The 18,692-nt window shown below is 61.8% G+C and overlaps 1 protein-coding gene across 1 annotated transcript in view; it reads left to right on the forward strand.

Moving 5' to 3' along the window:
• The first annotated feature begins 422 nt into the window (after positions 1-422).
• SORCS2 (sortilin related VPS10 domain containing receptor 2) overlaps positions 423-18,692 on the forward strand; it is a 252,813-nt gene continuing 234,543 nt past the window's right edge. The window contains exon 1 of the mRNA XM_037046299.1: positions 423-893. Within this exon, the coding sequence (XP_036902194.1) occupies positions 423-893 (471 nt within the window). The remainder of the gene's footprint in view (positions 894-18,692) is intronic.

Consider the following 18,692-nt stretch of genomic DNA (forward strand, 5'->3'; position numbering starts at 1 on the left):
GCCACAGGCCCCAATATCCTCGTTTCTGGACCGAGGCTGGCCCAGCGTGGTGCTCAGTAAGCGCAAGAGGGAAAGGACGGAGGAGAGAGATCGGAGGGGGGAGGAGGCAGGGACCAGAAAGCCGGGACGGGGTTCCCTAGCCTTGCGGGGTGGGGCCGCGCCCCGACCTCTGGAGGGGCATGGAGCTTTGGGCGCTCGCTCGGGCGAGTGGGCGCGAGGCTGCCGGCAGGTGGCGCTGCGCCCTCGCCCGCGAGGGCACCCCTGGCGGCGGAGCGGCGAGTCCCCTCCTCCCGCGCCCGCCCTCCCCTCGCCCGCTCCTTTTTCTGCGTTTTTCGCTCGCGCTCCTCAGCGCCCTCCGACTCTCGCGGCCGCGGTCTCCTTCGCTCGCGCCGCTCGCCGCCCGCCGCCGCCCCTCAGAGACCATGGCGCCCCGGGGGCCCCCGCGCGCCCCTAAGGGCCCCGGACCCGCCGCCCGAGCTCCGAGCGCCGGAGCCCCGCGGCCGCTGCGCTCGCGGCCGCTCCTGCCGCTGCTGCTTCTGCTGCTGCTGCTGCCGCCGCTGCCCGTCGCCGGCGGGGCGGCGGGGCGCTCCTCCGAGCCTGGGTTCCGGGGTCCCGTCGCCCGGCTGACCCGGTCGCTGCCGAGCTCTCTCGCGGGGCGAGCGCTGCCCCGTGGCGGCGAGGACGGACGGGAGCGCGGCGCGGAGCCCGGCGCCCCGGGTCCCGCTCCGAGTACCGGCGAGGACGGAGCCCCCGCCGCGGGCCAGGGGCGCTGGGCGCGGGCGGCTTCGGTGGCCGGAGCGGCTTCGCCGGCGCTCACCAGCTCGTCGTTCGTGCTCAAGGGAGACGCGACGCACAACCAGGCGATGGTGCACTGGACGGGCGAGAACAGCAGCGTAAGTGACCCCCGCGCGCCCCGGGCCGCCGCCCGGCACACCTTGGAGTCCCTCACTTCCCCGCCGCCCGGCGGTCGCCGCGGGCTTTCTAGGTTCTTTGGGGAAGCGAGTCACCTCGTAGGCCTCCCGTTGGGCTCTGCCTACCGGTTACCTGGGACGAAGTCCCCAGATATGTGAGCACCGTGCCGCACCTCGGGGACATGTCTACAGATTTCCGGGGCCCCGAGCCACCTGGGGCGCCCCCAAAAGCCTCCGTATCACAGGTTTGGGGGGCTGGCGTTGTCTGCACAGCCTTCGGGACCCTGGCCACTTTGTGGCAGCCCCAGGTCCTTTAGGATTATCCCCCAACCGGGTGTTGCGCCGCATCCACCTTCGGCCTCTGCCCGGCCGCTCAGTGGTGCGTTGTGGGATTTTTGGCTGCAGGACCCTCCCCACCTCGGTTTACCTAGCACCCCACACAGGGCAGCTCCACGGGCTCCAGGGCTTCCTTGAGTAGCTTGGGGTCCAATTCTGGAGTCGCCACTCTCCCTGATTACCCTCGTGTGACCCACAGCTGCCTGGAGGTCCTGCCACCAGAGGCACCCGGATGCCCAGGGACTCGGGTGTTGCCTGCAGAGTCGGGTGCCCCCTGCCCACTCCCTACCAGAGGCTGCAAACTCCCTGCCGCTCCCCACCCCGCAGTCCCTGCCCCTTTAGCTTTGCTCCACCTGGAAGTTCAACATGACACCCCCTTTCCTGCAAGGCCGCTTCTGTTAGGGTCCCCTGCGTGTCCTTCCACCAGCGCTGTGCTTCCTACCTGTGCCGGACCCTGCCCCCTATTTTTTGGTGGTGCGTCTCCAGGCTTGGGGATGTCCTCATATTCACCCCTGGGGACTGGCTTCCCCCTCGCTGCCCCACTGGCTCCCGCTTCCCAGGATGACTGACGGTCATGCCAGAGCCATGTCCAGGCAGCCCTCCAGGTTAGCACTGGGGTGATGGTATCTGCTCTGCCTGTGTGCGTGTGTCTGTGTAGCGCTGGTTGTACAGGCAGGAGAGAGAGGAGTCTCTGCTCACTCCTTCCCATCGCTGTTCATGGGGGTGTTCCCCGGTGGCTGATCCCCCAACTCACATCCTTGACCACTGCTCCCTAAAATTCTGAGGAGGCAGCTCTGGGCCAGGACCCCGGCATGCTTTGGGAACAGAGGTGTGGGAGTCTGGGTGTGCCCCTCGCCAGGAAAGGGGTGTCACCCTAGGTACTGTGGCACCTTCACGCCCTCCTTGTCCAGCCCGCTGGGCTCCCCCTTGGTGAGGGTTCTGCTGGGGGAGGCGGAGGGTGGATGGATGAATCGTGGGGGGGGCAGCACCTGATGGTCTTGATTGTTTCTGGTGTTTTCCAGCTGGACTAGAAGCCCTGGGGAAGGGGGTGTGCAGCTGACTTGCCGGCCCCCTGGCCAGCAGCGGCGACCCGGGTGCTGAGGGGGTGCTTCCCGGAGGGCAGCAGGCACCCCTTCCCTAGAAGAGGCTGAGGGGGCCCTCCCCATCTGCCTCTTGAGAAAGGGGTCTGACCTCAGTCGTGCAGCTGGGTCCCGCCCTTCACTGTGCCCCAGTACTTGGGACAGAGCAGGTCCCACGGGGTGAACTGTAATTTACGGAGTGCAAGGGAACCGGGCCGTAACTCAGAGGAACAAATGAGCAGGAGGAGTCAGCCCCGTGGAGCCGGGCAGCTGCGCCACGCCCGCCCCACCTGCAGAGGTTGTTGGTCCGGCAGCGCTACTCTAGTCCCTTTGTCATCTTAGCTTCGTGGAGGGAATGGGGGTGAGAGGGGAGAGAGAGAGAGATTGGGGGGAGCAGACCAGCCCCCAAAGTGGGACCAGTGCCTCAGGACTCACTGGCACCTGGCCACCACCCACACTCCGCCCTGCACACACCCCCGCCCATTCCGAGCACAGAGCCTGGGGACCCAATAGTTTTCTGGGAGAGAGTGAGGAGGGGCTTGGACCTGCGGGGCTGGGGTGCTGGGGTGCTGTCAGAGCGGCCCCCTGGCTTGGCTCCTTGGAGATAGTGGCTGGGTTGGGTGATGGGGTGATGGCAGGTGAATGCAGGAGAGGGGACTTGGGGGTGGAGTGGGGATGCGGGCTTTTCCTTGTTGAGGGGTAGGAGGTCCAGAACTGGAGGTGAGGTTCTCCTCCGGCCTCCGGGGAACGGCAGGGCAGTGATGGTGCTGGGGTGGCCGGTGGAGAGCAGAGCATCGCCTGGCCCTTAGTGGGGTGATTAGCAGTGCTGGTGTCTGTGGATGAGGGAAGGCAGACATCCAGGAAATGCGGAGGCCAGAGAGGGCCTCCCTACTCCGCCCCTCCCCCACCTCCCTTGCTGAAGGGCGGGCCCAGGGAGGCTGGAGTTCGGGAGGGCAGAGCATCCTGGGGGAGAAGTGACCCTGCAGGTCTCCCCCCACCCCACCTGCTCAGAACCCGTGGGAGGGTTGGGGGGGCTGGAACCACGTGCCCCCGGGGTGTGTACTGCCCTTTGCTCCTCCTTCTCCACTGGCAGCCCCGGGGCCAAAGATTTCAGCCAGGATTCTGCACTGGGTGTCCACTTGAATCACCTTCTCTGGAAGCTGCAGCCAGAAGGAAACTACCTGGAGGCCAGTTTGCAGAGCGGAACCCCGAACCCCCAAACCCCCGAACCCCCGAACGAGTTTGTTCCACCCAATCTGCCCCTGGGGTTGAGACCCGGGAGGGAGGTGCGCTTGGCAAAACTGAGGAGGGGTTTGCTTTGCCAGGTCAGGCCTTGTTCAAAATTTAAAAACAGCAGCTGACAAGAGGGACAGGCTTTTGAAGTGCTGTCGGCGCCTCTGCAAGAAGGAGCCGCAGGGCTGGTGCCCAGAAAGGCCTGGCAGCTGCTGCAGGGGACGACTGTGCGCTTCCTGCCAACGGCTGGGTGTCCCCGCTCCCATGGAGGTGTGACAGGGGACTTGCCGGGAAGCAAACACTGCCTTCCTGTCCGACGCTGAGCTGTCGGCATGAAGTATTATGTGCAAAACTAATGTTTCGTGCAATCAGTTGGCATTACCTTTGCTGCATCCCCGTGCCTGGGCGGTGGTGCCCTTCAAGGTGGGGGGGCTGGAGGTGGGGGGATCGGAAGGTGGATTCAGAGTGGGGTCTTTGCCTCTGGGTTTGCGGCCTCACGGTACCCCAATAGGGTTGTGCCTCGCCCTGTCCCAGTTTTACCGTTTCTGGGAACTCATGGGCTGATCGTGGTCATTTTAAGTGCAGCTCACCTGTGCGCCTCTCTCATGGCACTTGAACTCTAACTTGGATGGACTTGAACAGAGCTTTTGCGACCATGCAGCCAGGCCCAGTTTGTTCAGCTTTGTCGCTGTTCATCTCTCAGTAGGCCGGCGCCCCCGTCCCCCATTTTCCACACTTGCTCCGTGCGTGTCTACTGTATCTACAGGGTTGAGATGTGGAGAGGAGCCCTGTGCAGACACAATTCTCAGCTTGTCCCTGTTCTCTGCTTTGGGATTTGGGGGGGACACAGAGGGCTGGGTCACCAATCAGAAGCGCAGAGCTTCGGAAGGTGCAAGCTGGGTCCCGACACCCGCCAGCTGTCGAGTCTGTGCAGACAGGCCTGCCAGCTTCCCAAGGCCACCGCACCAGCGCACCGCAGACCTTGGGCTTGGAGGCTGCAGCCCAGAGCGGGGTGCAGGCAGGGTGTCTCCTCCTGAGGCCCCTCGCCTCGGCATTCAGGCATCTGTCACCTTCCTGGGTTGTCCCTCTGCGCGAGTCCGTGTCCGAGTCCTTTCTAACAGGGACACAGCCAGACCTGGTCAGGGCCAGTGATCTCCTTTTACCTCCGTTCCCCCTCAAAGATCCCGCCTCTGAGTAGTCACGTTCTGAGGTCCTGGGGGTCAGGACTTGAATGCACAGTTATTTTGGGGGGACCGTTCAGCCCCTAACACAGGGAGATGGTCTCAGCTACCTTGGCACCCCCTGGGGCTTAACACTGTGTGGCTCAGAGAGGCCCAGTGAGAAGGGGCGGACGGGAGCAGTGAGGGTGCGCGCTGGAGTCGGCTCCTGACGGGTCTGCAGCGAGAGGCTGGCGAGCCCAGGGAGGCAGTGATGTGTGATGGTTATTGGTGCCTAATTACATACACTTCAGAGTCTGCTGGCCCGCGTGTGGACGCTGAGGCCCGGAGAGCTTAGGAGCCCGTGGCCCAGGGTCCCCTAGCTGGGAAGGAGCAGGGCTGGGAGCGGGACCACAGGCTGCAGGCTCAGAGAGGGTGGCGGTGGCCCGGGCCAGGGCCCAGCGCGGGCAGGAGGAGAGAAGAGTGGGCCCGAGAGGTCTCTGGGTGGGGGTGGGCAGGATGCGGCACTGGCACCGTGGCACATGGGTAGCCCCCATGGACAGGCCCCCAAAGGCCTCCCTGTAACGCACTTCAGGGTGGTGAATGCACAGGTGCCGACCCGGCCATAAAGCTGCACGGTGGGCTTGTGTCTGACGGCTGTGCTCGAATGACGGCCGCTTTGTCCAGGGCTCGATGCCTCCCACTGAGGTCCCCTCCACTGTCCCCCAGGGCAGACTCTGCATTCTGGGGTGGGCGCAGGCTCATGGGGGCCACGCTGTGGCTGCTTAGGGTGTCCGTGGTGAGCATCTTCCCAGAGGCTTCTTTGGCGTGGCAGCCTTCCCCAGACATGACCAGGGCTGGGTGCCTGTCACATTTGCTGTCAGGAAGCTGACTGTGCGAGCCCCTGGGGACCCTGGGCCTGGTGGCTGGGTCGAGAACGACGAGAGTGGGGCTCGTCTGTGCCGTGGGGCAGGTGGCAGTGAATGGAGACGGGATCCGGTGGGTGAGTCTAGGAAAGTCCCGGCGTGGAAACCGGCAGAGTCACCCTTAGGAGGATGCCTGCCAGGGTGACCCAGGGTCCTTTGCCTTCTTCCTGTGCCAGGAGAGCTTGCAGGGCGTCTGAGAACCCCAGGTGAGGAGAGGCCTCAGGGTAGCCCGAGAACCATCTGCTTTCTGTAGGGTCTGTTCAGTGCTGGGGGTGCAGTGGTGAGCGGGATCCATCAGAGCCTTGTCCTGGTGAGACGTGTGGTCTGGACGGAAATTCATCATAGACAGTCCCAGCGTCCTGCAAATCTGCGCTGGGGGAGTCAGGGAGGGCTTCCTGGAGGAGGTGATGATCCAGCAGCCCTGAAGGTCAAGCAGAGTCAGCGTCAGGTGGGCTGTGCGGGAGGTCGGGATGGATGGTGAGAGGATGAAGGCCCAGGGAGAGGGAGGACCTGCCGCAGCCCAGGCAGCGAAAGGATGTGGCCATCACTCAGGAGGCCCAGCTCCGAGGCGTGAAGACAGCCTGTTAATAAAGTTGCTGACCACATCGCAGAAACCTCCTTATACTTTAATAAAGTGGCTATTTAATTTGTGGCTGCGTGAGGGCTCCTGAGAGTATTTTAAAGGGGCCATAAATTAACATCATTCTCCTGTACACCCTGCAGATTAGACGGCAGCCCAGGGTTTGCACGGGCCTTCTTAAGAACAGCCGTGATTTTTAATTCTTATTTTATTGTAATTTGTCAGAGGCAGGCCGAGGCTGCCGAGGATGACGTCAGGGAGCCCGGGGCTGGAGTCGCAGCGATTAGGAAATGAGCTGGCAGCGTGCCGAGTGTCCCGGCGCCTTTCCGGTTTAGGAAGACTCGAGGGGAGCTTGTAAATTGCCTTCTGTTTGGGGGCCTTGTCGTCCTTGTTTTCTCTCAGCCTCCTGAGGTCAAGTTATTTATAGATTCTTCCCTGTGGCCATTGTCCTCCCCCCTGCCAGTGCCTGGGTTGTCTGGGTGCTCTATGGGGTGCAGAGGGTGCTGATGACCGCTGAGCTGTTCCTGCCCCAGGTGCGGATGCCCCGGCTCTCCCCTGGAGACCGCAGCCCCCTCCAACAGTGCTGGGGTGGCGGAGGCCGAGAGTGGGTCTGCCCCACCCCTGGCTCTGGGGACCCTTCGACAGCCTCTCTTGGCTGTGAGCTCGGATCCCGGTGGGGAAGAGGGGCAGTGTGACCGTGGATGGTCCATAGGGCAGGTGTCCCCCAAAGTGGGTGACCTTGGTCCTGCACATTGACCCAGGTTCAGACCCGGGGCTCTTCCTGGCTCTCCTAGCGGCCTGTGGGGACCTGCTGGCTGCCCACAGCAGGTCCCCACAGGGGTGGCCCCCGAGCCGCAGACTTTCCAGTCTGTTCTCAACCACATGGTGATGGACAATTGCTGGGTAGTCCGCCAAGGGCAGGGGGGACATGGTCCCTGGTTAAGCCCCATGGTGGGGACATTTCACAGAACACAGGCCGAGATGGTCATCTTTATCTTGACCGAGCCCCGTGTGTGTTTTTAAGAATTTAATGAGGGTACTTGGACGTGAGCTCTCATCTGGGAACTTAAAGAAAGAAAAATTAAACCTGATGTTCTTTTGAGGTGGAGAAGTTCCCTCTATTTCGCATTTCTGTACTTGTCAGTTACTGTATTTGCACAGAAAATTACAATCATTTAATTAGTTTCTCCTCACACTGGCTTGAACATCTTAAAATAACAGCACTCTCCTGCAGCAGCGGTTCTCTGGCAAAAGCAGAGAATTTCTTGCAACTGGGAGCTCACCTGCCCGTCTCCAGCAGGGCCGGTCTCCTGCTCGGGGGCCACTGCGGCGCCACTGCGGGTGCTCAGAGAGAGAGAGAGAAGTGGAGTTCAGACGAAGGGGAGGACAGAGCAGGCGGCTGCTTCTGTTCGGATGGCCGTCCTTCAGAAAGGGGTCGTTCGGTGCTTGTCTCTGAAGCGTCAGAAGTAGAGACGCCGCCACCTCCCGGCCGACCTCCGGGTCTCTGCTTGTCTCTCTCTCCCACAGTAATGAGTTCTCCGAGTTCTCCGTAGTCCCCATGGTGTCCCTGAGTCCCGCCAAGGTGGTGAAGGACCGCAGCGTCGGCTGGAGACCTGCCCGGGCTGCGTCCAGCATGTCGCTAGTGTTAACCCAAGTGGGTCCCGGAAGCAGCCCTGCAAAGTAGGCGAGACTATCCTCACTGCACCGGCTGGCACGGTCAAGGTCATGGGGAGACTCGCCGGCGTCACGCAGCTAAGAGGGTGGGGGACGTGCGGTGAGTTCCTTCACTCTTGAGCCGAGTGCTTTTCCTTTTAGTGCAAGAAGTACTTTTATTCTTTTTCTTTATCATCATTTCTTAGTTGTGGGAAAATACAAACAAGTTCCCGTCATTCAGTGTCCAGGCCAGTGGCGGCAGGTGCGTCCCGGGGGCTGTGCAGCCACCCGCGCTCTCTCCCCACGCTGACGTCTGTACCCCCGAAACGGCCCCCCGTCCCCGGGACCCCTTCCGCCGTCTACGCCCTTGGCGCTGCCTCCTCTGTGGCCTCCGCCTCAGCGGAAGGGCTCAGAGCACGGAGCCTCGCGTCCTCCAGGTTCCTCCGCGCGCAGCGGGCGCCAGAACCCTGGTCCTTTGTGGGCGGAGCCACGTCCGGTCGTTTGCCAACTCCCGCGGCCACGTGGGCGCCCCTGGCTTCTGGGCTGCAGGCGTGATGCTGCGTGCGCCTCGGTGTGCAGATGCTTGCCTAGGTCCCTGGTTTCACCCGGCTGTTCACCCACAGCGGGGTCGCTGGATCCCGTGATAATTCTGTGCTAATTTTTTTATTGACATGGAGCGTGGTAGCCACAGGAGAGCTCACTCTGTCAGCGGGGCCTTTGCCCGTCTGCCAGTTCGCTGCAGGGCTGCTGTCCCCAGGACTCCTGCCGCCCGTGGACTCGGAGGGGAACGCCCCTGCGCTAGAGGGGCTCGCTCCGCACCTGGAAAGGGTGTGGCTGAGACGGTGCGTGGGGGTGGCTTTTGTCTCTGCCTTCTTCTAACCTCTGGATTCTGCCACGCGTGCTCCACGGGAGGCGCCTGTTGCTTGGGGCCCAGGAAGGCGGGAGCGTCAGCCGTGGGCTGCCCGGCCCCCCAGGGCGGAGGAGGAAGTCGTGGGAGCCGCGGCCTTTCCCCAGGGTTGGCAGTTCGGATTTCAAGTTCACACTTCAAGTTCGAGCGTGCTCCGCCTCCTGCCTGATTTTAGGCGCTTGGCCCTGCTGGCCTCTCAGTGTCAAGCAGTCTGCTTTCACTTTGTAGAAACAGAGAACTCAGTAAAAACCCTCCATTTTTCCAGATAATGGCATCAGTACTGCTGAACCATGTCGGAGCCTGTTTCCCGCCTCAGCGTCCGACTTTCGGGTGGGGCTGCTGGGTGTGTCTGGTTCCTGCAGCGGCCAGTTGTCTGTCCCTGATGTGCGGCCGGCCGGGGCTCCAGGGCCCCTGCACCTGGCGTAGGGATTCTTAGCTCTTTCTGTGCCTTGGGACCCTGCCCCAAGGCTGGAGAAACCTGTAGGACTTTGTCAGAATGTAGTTTTTATTGTGAGTATAAAATACAACATACAGGATTAAAAGAAAACCAATTCTGTGGCAACACTATGACCAAAATATTACATGAATTTCTTCACTAACACCTCAGGAGCCAGCAGCAGGCAGCGAGAGCCACACGTGTGCAGAAATAATGATCGTGCGAGGCCAGACATGGCTGTGGGACAGGAGAGGGGACAGATGAACTCCGAGGGAGTGATTTCTCTTTGCAGACATTTCTCGCCAACTCCCCTAACAGTGCTGGGTACAGGGGCGCAGGGCCTTTGCCTGTTGGTCTCCACTGTCCCCAGGGCCTGGTGCTTGGTAGGTGCCCAGTAAACTCAGCCAGGCAGAGTGGGAGGTAACGGTTGGTTCCCAGGGGCTGTCTCAAGGGCCCAGCCCACTTCCTCTCCTGCTGAGGACATCAGAAGGGCCAAAGTGGGGCGCTGCAGGTCACCCGCTAGTGGGCAGCAGAGCGGGGGCACCTGCCTAGTGGCTGGCTCTCTGAGGCCCTAATGGGTCCGACGCTGTGCGGGAAGGCTCCCAGAGAAGACACCTGCCAGAGAGATGGCTAGTCTGCTTCCCCCTGGTGGGCGGTGCTGGGCGGGGCCAGCAGGCCAGGAGCTTCAGACTCACAGTGGCTGCCCTGCAGCCAGGCCCAGGGGTCCCCACCTCCCGCCGGCCTGGCCCCTGCTCTCGGTGGCTCAGCTGTGAGAAACACCAGTTCCAAAGTGACACTGGGGCTTTTAACATGCGTCCCTGGTCCCAGCCTCATTTTACTTGAGAGAACAAAACAAAACACGCCGGAGCGGTTCTGCTCAGCTTTCCAACAAGGTGCTGGGGGTGGTGGACCTGGGAGGAGTGAGAGCCGTTGGGGGGACGCTGGGGAGTGGGGGCTCCCTCATGTCTTCACTCACGGTCTGTGCGCTGGTCCTCGGGCCGTGCCACAGAGGACTCTGGCATCACCCCCCACCCCCCTGAGGGGGCTCCTCAACGTGGCCTTTGTCCCTGTCACCTTGGTTCCGTGTCCGTGAATGCCTTTGCTGTCACATCACCATGTTCCCTTTTTAAAGATTTAAGAGGAGTCCTGTTTGGGAGGCTGTGGCTGGGTTCTTCATCGCCTGGGTGCTGAGTCCACCCTGGGGAGAGGGTCCAGGTCTTAGGGGGATCTGCTGAGTGGCTCCCAGCCCTGCTGGACCTCTGTTTCCTCACCCTGAAGGGGCAGGCAGGCGCGCCCCTCCCCATCTGAGTGAGGACGAGCGAGGGAAGGTGGGGGGCCCAGGCGAGCGCCGGGCACACCTCTGGAGCCAGCGTCTGGCACCCGGGAAGACTGTGGCCATGCCGATCAGAGCTCGCCCCCTTTCTTCAAGGGAATGCGTGTGGCTTCGTTCTCTCCCGGTTTCCTGAACAGGTCGCTGAAGTAGAGCAAAGCCAATGTGCTTCCTGAAGCCCTGGTCTACCAAGTCTGCCTTTAAAGTTTTTCTCCCTGACATCTGGCTTTTCACGGTTTCCCAGTTATTGCTGGGAACACTCACCTCTTAAGACCCAGTTGGACTTTCTCTCTTCCCTGGGGCTCTGGAACCTCGGCCTCCCCCTCCCAGGGCTGGGGCTGCGGCTGATCCTGCAGGAGAGGGGCTTTGAGTTGGCTTCTCCCGGATCCCACCTCCCCAAGCCTTAGCCTGGGGAGGGGAGTCAGCCTGCCCACCAGCAGTCAGCAGGGCCTCCCTGGCAGAAGGAAGGGGCGCCCTGCACACGGAGGTGGCCTGGACCCCCCCGCCTGGCCACCTCACCCCTGGGGGTGTCGAGAAGGGGAGACTTGGCTGCCTGAAGGCAGAGAAGGGCAGGAGCTGGGAGCTGTCCTCAGGTGGCCTGCGGGGGAGGAGGCAACCCCCTCAGCTCTCCAGGCCCCTCGAGGTCCCTGCTTTCCAAATGGCCTGGCCTGCCACGTCCCCTGGAAACTCAGGGGTTCTGGTTAGGGCAGGGTGTTGGCGGATTGAGGCTGGAGGCAAGGCTGCCTTATGCTTTGTGACCTCAGGAAATGTGTCCCTCTTCCCTCTTCTGGGGACACATTTCCTGAGCCCCCTCCCTGTGTGCCAGACTGTCTCAGGGTAGGTTGAGTGCTGGTGGGGGCCGAGGAGCAAAAGGCCACTCAGTCCACACTCTCAGCCTCCAGGGGGATGGGCTAAGACATCAGTAATCAGAGGGGAGGGGCTCTAGGAAAGTCATTTGCATCTTATGAATATTCAGGCACTCACCTTGGGCTGAGGCTTTCTAGATGCTAGCCTGGGTCTACCCACCCTGCTCCCTTCTACCCCCAGCTGTTGTATCGGGAGCCGGAGCCGGAGCCGGAGCCAGAGCCGGAGCTGGCTCGCATCCCCCAGGCTTGGAGATTTCTCCAGTAAGTCTCCAAGCACCCACTCTGGTCTGCAGGAAGCCCAGCCCTACCTACTGTGTGCCTGTGGCGTGGAGAGCGAGTGTGTGACCCCAGGCTGGGCGTGATGGGGTACTGGGCCCCCCTCAGGGCCCCGGAGCTTTTGTGGGGATGAGTCACCTCTTCTCTCTGCTCACTGGTGCGTGCTCTCTAGTCTGGTAGACGGACCGGTGGCTGGGCCCTGGTCCGGAGTCTCATAAGGCTGACTGGGTGGTCTGACCCTCTAGGTGTGCCCTGCCCCTTCAGTGGGGGGGGACCCTTGTGGAGAGAAAGGAAGGGGGCAGAGCATGGGGCCTCTGGGGAGCTATCGTCCGGGGGTCTTTGCTTCCTGGGAGCTGACCCCCGTCCCTGAGCCCCCAAGTCTTTCCTCCTCTCTTTCCAGCCTCTCCTGGGAAGGGTCATCCACCTCGTGTTCCACCTGGCTCTGTTCTGCCAATTGGTCAGATCTTGCCCGTTAGGTTTAGGGTAACCTGAGGGTAGAGCAGGTGACCCCATTTCCTATCTTTCCCATTGTCCTGTAAAGCCATGTCCAGACGGGGTGGGTTAAGCGGGACTCTTGTGTACAAGTCACAGGAGCCTGATTCCAGCCAGCCTGTGAGACAAAGTGGACTGACAGGCTCGCAGAACCAGGAAGTCCTGGTGGCTGCAGGCTTGTCTCTGGTCTCTGGGCTCCGACTCCTCCTCCTGCAGCTTCCCCGGGTCATGGCCCCACGAGGAACTGAGTCCGGTGAGTGCTGCAGACTGCCAGTGCTTGCCAGTGGAATCTAGAACTGAGACCCACATGCCCATGGGGTCACGTGCCTGTGCTGTCCCCTGGGCAGCGTGCCCGTGGAATCACAGTGGGGAGGTGAGGGGAGGGCTGTGCAGTGACAGGTCACGGGGGAAGTGCAGGTGGACCCCAGCCCAGCAGGGGAGGGCCTTTCCTGAGACATGCAAGGTCTTTATGCCCTGGACACGGACCATGGTCCCGGGGGTGCTGCAGCGGCCCTCTCAGGCACGGCAGGTGTCTCGGAGGGTGCTGTGACGGAGCGTGGCTGTCCCGGCCTGGGGTCCGAGCTCCCAGCAGCCTCCTTTGTTCAGCGGTGGTTGGGTCCTGCCCCTGCAGCCCTGGCTGCCACGGCCTGGAATCCGAGTGGTTGGGTCAGGCTTTGGGGGCTTTCTTTCACATCCCTCCCCACCAAGCTGCGGAGACCGCGCAGGGAACCAGGTCCGTGGGTCCCAGAGACTCCCTCCGTATTTTGGTGCCTTCACCTGCAGCCTCCAGCGTCCAGGCCTGGCTGTCTGGTGGGAATGACAGGGGAGGTGAGCCTCGGATGGGCCTCTTCTGGTCTTCCTAGCGGGAAGCCAGCCTGGGCTCACAGCTCCTTCCGCTGAGAGGACAGCTGTGGGGGGAGGTCTCATGGAGCAGACACCATGTGGGCACCTACTGTGTGGGGGAGGGTCACCGAGGAGGAGCCCGGGGCAGGCTCACAGGGTCTCGGAGTTCCTGGGGCACTGGGCGCTCACCCCACCTGGCTGGGCCCTCTCCAGGGACACGAGGCGCCCTCCGTGCAGCACATTCCAGGGCCTCTGGCCTTTGATGAGAGCAGCCCAGGCCAGCATGGAGCCAAGGTCATGGAACGAAGATGGCGCTGCACCGTGGGTGGGCAGCCTGGACAGGCTCGAGGCTGAGTCCCTTCTGGCTGTTTCTGGGCTGTGAGTCTGTCCATTCGTGAACCTTGGGGAGGGGGTGCGGTGCTGAGGGGCCAGGCTTGGCTCCTTTCGGTGGCAAAGACTAGCCCTTAGACGTGGGGGAGAGATCAGCTTCCTTGTCGCTGTGCTGCCCCCCAGCCCAGGACCAGCCCACCTGCCGTGGGGGCTGTGCCTCCTGTGGTGGCTGGAAACAGGACATATCTGTCCCCCTACAGTTCTGGAGGTTGCGGGGGGGCACTGCCACTGGCTTAACAGGGTCAGAGTTGGGGCAGAGCTGCGCCCTTCTGAAGCTCGGGGGGAACCTGTCCCCTGGTCTTTTCAGCTTCTGGAGGTGTCGCGTCCCTTGACTCTTGGCCACATCACCCCAACCCCTGCTGCACCATCACACGGCCGCTGGCTGCGTCACACCTGCCCCAGCCTCCCTCCGTAAGAACCTTGTGACCCCACTGGGGCGACCAGAGCCCGGGATTGACTCTGTCTCCAGATCCTTAAGTGAAGCACGCAGCCAGGCCCCACCGACGGTAGCATGTGCTCAGGCTTTGGGCATGAGGAGGTGGGCATCTTTGGGGGGATGTTGGCAGCCACGCTACCACCTTCTTCTCTCGCCATCCTCCCCTGGCCTTCACACCGAGGCCCCACGACCTCTTCTCTCTCTGTCTCTTTGGCCCTTCTGCTGCCCGGCCCCTTCTAGCCTGGCCTCCAAACCTCCACCCCCCAACCCTCACCCTACTCTTGCTCCTGCCCTGTCCCCCCACACTGGAGAACCCCTCCTGCGCCTTCCCTGGGACAAGCGCACTTGGCCACTCAGCTCGACTCTGGGCCTCTGAGTCCCTCCCCGTCTGTGGACCTGTGTGGGGCCCCATGGCACAGACGGCCTTTCCCGTGAGCTCTGCGCCCTGTGCTCTTCCTGAGGACGATGGCTTTTAATCCACTGGGAGGCAAAGCTCTGTCAACTTCAAGGGCTATCAAACCAGCAAGTATTTATCGAGCATCTGCGAACGGGAGGCAGTCCCCAGGGTGGGGCTGGGGAGCGGCCTCGGCCCGAGAGGACAGTGCCCATGCCCTTGGCCTCTGCCGCGGGTTCCCCGTTGTTTGTTGTGTGTGACAGTACCTCACACGAGCAGGAGAAGCACAGCACCCAGTGGGTGCACAGCAGACGGGGGAGAAGCCGCAGGAAGGCTCGCTGGGGGGGGCAGGCAGGTCCTGCCTGTGGGAGCTACAGGGCCCGCGGGGCTGCTGGGGTCTGGAATGGACCCTGTTGTCTTGGGTGGGCCAGGCTTGCGTGGTTTCGGGATGGCTGGGAGCCCCAGAGAGGGGACAGCTCTGTCAAGCTGGGGTCCTGGTGACCAGGGGCCCAGGCCTGCATCCCGCCCTGGTTAGCTCAGTGATGCGGGGGGCAGATCACTGGTCCTTAAAGTCCTGCCTTCCCCTCGTGGCTGGGAGTGAATGGCTGGCCAGGAGTCAGGGGGCGGGGAGCACAGGGGCAGGAGGTCAGCTTGGAGTCCACGAGCCTTCGGACTTGGCTGACATGGACAGTAGGGGTAAACCCGAAAAAGGAGGTCCTGAGCTCCTAATCGCCCCTGGCTGCTCCCCTCCCCTTGGGCCAGGGGTCCCCTCCCACTCCCGCCCCATGACCGGACCCCAGAACTTTCTTCCCGGTCACTCAAAGAAAGGCCTTGGTAGCCAAAGAGGAAATGAGCTTCAGGTGGAAGCCTATTTTTACCACGGTGGAGAGCAAACTGTTAATTACTTAGAAATCACAGGAGGATTTTTACCCTGAAAAAATATTTGGGGGAGGGTGTTCAAGTTTTCATAGATATTAATTATAGATACCAGCTTCAGCCCGCTGAAATAATTCCTCTCTCAAGAGATTAAAGACATTGAGGAGGCCGTGCCTTGTTAAACATAATGCGTATTCTTTTTCTCCATTTCTGCTCAGTGCGCGGGCTGGAAGTGGGAGATCCGGGGATTTGAATGACGTGGTCCCTTTTCTGTGTTTAACTGTAGCTCGATTCCTTCCTGTGTGTGCTCCCGAGTCTCCGAAGCCAGCGAGCGGTGGGTGATGAAGGCAGCCCTGTAGCGGTGTGAACATTAACGCTCGCGGGACGCCGTGGCTGGCCTCGGGTCTGGGTGCTCCATCCCCGTTCCCGTCCGTGTGGAACGGGCCGCACTGCCGGGCCTCCCACAGCCCCCGGGGGAAGGATGGACTCTTCCTCTGGCTCCGCTCCTTCTCCCAAGCCACCTCCCTGCCGCTGACCCCTGCGGTGCGAGGGCCACGCAGCTGCCTGCACACGCCGGCCCTCCCCAACTCAGAGCCTGTGTCCCCCGATTGCTTCTTACTTTGGGGACTTCCTGAGCAAAGCCTTCCCGGGTTACCCACCCTCCTTGGGTGTGGCCTCCCGGCCTCCACCTGTGCCTCTTGCTAGTTTCCTTGATCGTATCGCGCCATTTGCTTTGTTGGGCTTTTGGCCTGTGCACTCCGCGTGTGGGTGTCTGTCCGTATCAGAAACGCCAACTCTGCAGGCAGGGACAGTGTCAGAGAGCAGGGCCACCTTCAGTTTGAGGTGTCATGTGGGACCGCCCCGTGCCGAAGGGCCGCAGACCCCAGCCCTCGGACTTGGCTTTAGCATCTCCGCCCTCCGGGGTGGGGGGCCAGGGAGTCTGATGTAACCTCCTGAGCGGAGGCCTGGCACCGGCCGTGCTAACCTGCAACCATTTTTGGAAACTGCGGCGTCCGGTCGGAACCTGGTGGGAATTCAGTTCCCGCAGGGCAGACCTCGAGCGGAGGCAGCCCAGCCCCCAGGGGACCTGCCCTCCCCGGCCCTCCTTGCCCCCTGGCCGCGCTCCCCCGACTGCTCCGCGTCCCTGGGAAATAAGGAGGTGCGTGGCCCACGTGACTGAAGAAGTCGGCTTCGGCGGATGGATCTCAGAACTAGTTTCACCGAAAGCACCGGGGTTGGAGACGCTGCCCGCGCTGGCCGCCCAGGGGGTGGTTTCCTGTTGCTGGACGTGGGCCGAGCTGTGATTCTGCGCGTTCCCGCGTCTGGCTTGGTGATGGCAGCAGCTTTGATTTGGAGGCCACCCCATGGGGAAGCAGGCAGAGACCCAGGCTGGGGAATGGGAGGTGACGGGGCCGCGCTCTCCCAGCATGACCGCCTGCCCTGGGAAGGTGCAGTGTTGGGCACAGGGGCCCCGTCTGCTTCAGCTCCTCACCCCAGTGCGCAATGCAAGGCTCCCTTCGTCGCAGGGCTGTGGGAAGTAACCGAGGAAAGGAAACGGTGGATGAAGGTGTGGCAGAGAGAACGGGACAAGAGTCCGGTTTCCTAGTTCCCAAATTCAAGCGGGGCCATGGGGCTGTCGCAGGCCAAGCAAGACTTTGGTGCCCCTTGAAATGGTCTCTGGAAACACCTATTCCGTGTCTCCGTACAGTAGGTGGGAGGGACTGATTCAGGCTGCTTGGGCAGCGCGAGCGGGGGTGGTGCCAGAGCAGAGACCCGTCCGGCGCTCAGTGGCCGCGTGGGGCTGCTGCTGGGGCGCTGCCCTGTCCCCAGGCTGCTTCGCAGGTGCGCGCTCGGTCCTTGTACAGCGAGAAGTGATTTAGGGGGTGAGTTTGCATGAAATTTCCAGCAAACTGTTTTAGCACATTGCATACTTATGTTCTTCTGTTTCCAAATTGCCAAAGAAAGTAAATGATTAATTGACACCCACACAGTTTTTTTAAAAAGGAATGATTTTTCAAAACACAGTCGTGCCCCAATGGTTTGTTAGAGGGGGGAGGGAGGCAGCTTTAATGAGCACAAGGCTGTTTAGTAAGTCATAATTACCTACGAGAGCCAATGTGTCAGCTTGAGGGAAGCGCCCCATTAAACATCTAATCGCCCGCGCGGGTCTTCATCTGGAGCTGGCCACGCCCCCTGGGGTTGACCAGATGTCCCCAGGTTCTCTCGGGCAAACCTCACCTCTTCTGTGTTTTGATTTTTCCTGAGTTGCTGCCTGGTGTCCTGGAGGAGTTTCCCCCAGACCTGGGTGTGCATTGGGCTCCCGAGGGCACGGGTCGTGCAGCCAGAGTCCAGACCCATCTCCTGTGCTCTATGGGCGACTGCCTTGGGAATGAGCTCCCAGGTGACTAGGGCACACCGCGTGCAGAGTCCTTTCTCAGGCTGCGTGGTCGAGCAATAACAGGACTCTTCCATCCCGTCCCCTGTGGCTGAGGTCGCCCTCTGTGCCCTTCTATTTTGGGGTGTTCGAGAGCATGGACTGGGTTGGGGGGCAGGAGAGAGTCACCCCTAGTCACCTGCCCCTGAGCAGAACAGGTGGAGTGATGTCAGAGGGCTGGTGCACCTATGGTGCACCAGGCGTGCAGGACAAAGACACATGCATTCCTGAACCCTCGGCCTGGTGAGGAGAGGGGCTGCTGGAGCAGGGTTGGGGGGCAGCATGATCTGCATGGAGGTCAGGGCAGGCTTCCTGGGGGAGGAGGCACTTCACTGCAATGGGGATTAAGTAGAATTTCATTAAGTTCCGCACGTACGTGTTGAGTGTCCAGCCTGCACTGCGTGGCGATGCTTCAGTGATGATCAAGCCAGCCAGGTCCCGCCTGCGTGGGCTTTGCATCTGAGTGAGGCAGAGGGCCCCAGAATGCAAACGCAGTGAACTCTGTCCAGTGGGCAGCGCTGGGCAGGGTTTGGAACAGATAGCGACCTGCAGGGGACAGGGTGTCAGGCGTGGCCTTGGATCCTGCCGTGCCACGCGGATGTTCGCAGCAGCAGCCCAAGGAGCCGTCTGCTGGCGGATGGACGAACTCAACGTGGTCTGTCCGTAAAATGGAATATGACGCAGCCACAAAAAGGAATGCGGCACCAACACCTGATCACCACAGCCGACCTCTGTATACACCATGCCTAGCCAGGGAAGCCAGGCCCAGAAGAGCGCAGCGGGCCTGGTGCTGCGCCCCTGTCCATGGGCAGGGCAGGCACGGAGGATGGAGAGTGGGGATGGAGGGTGAGGATGGAGAGTGGACCGGTGGCTGGCAGGGGCAGGGTCGGGGCTGAGGGCAATGTCTACTGGGAGGGGTTTTCTTTGTGAGGTGCTGAAAACGTTGCAAATGAACACAGTGGAGCCTGCCTGCGCGGCGCTGGGGCTGCGCCAAGAGCGATTGAATTGTGTACTTTAGATAGACGCATTGTGTGGGGTGTGGATTTCAGCTCCAGAAAGCTGCTGAGAGGAAGGGCGTGTGTTGTGGCTGCAGTGGAGGGCGGGGGAGGAGGCGTGGGCTGTGGTGAGGCAGCAGGG

This window comes from Sturnira hondurensis, unplaced genomic scaffold, assembly GCF_014824575.4.
Source record: "Sturnira hondurensis isolate 20B ecotype Veracruz unplaced genomic scaffold, ASM1482457v3 Scaffold0000780, whole genome shotgun sequence".
Lineage (NCBI taxonomy): Eukaryota > Metazoa > Chordata > Mammalia > Chiroptera > Phyllostomidae > Sturnira > Sturnira hondurensis.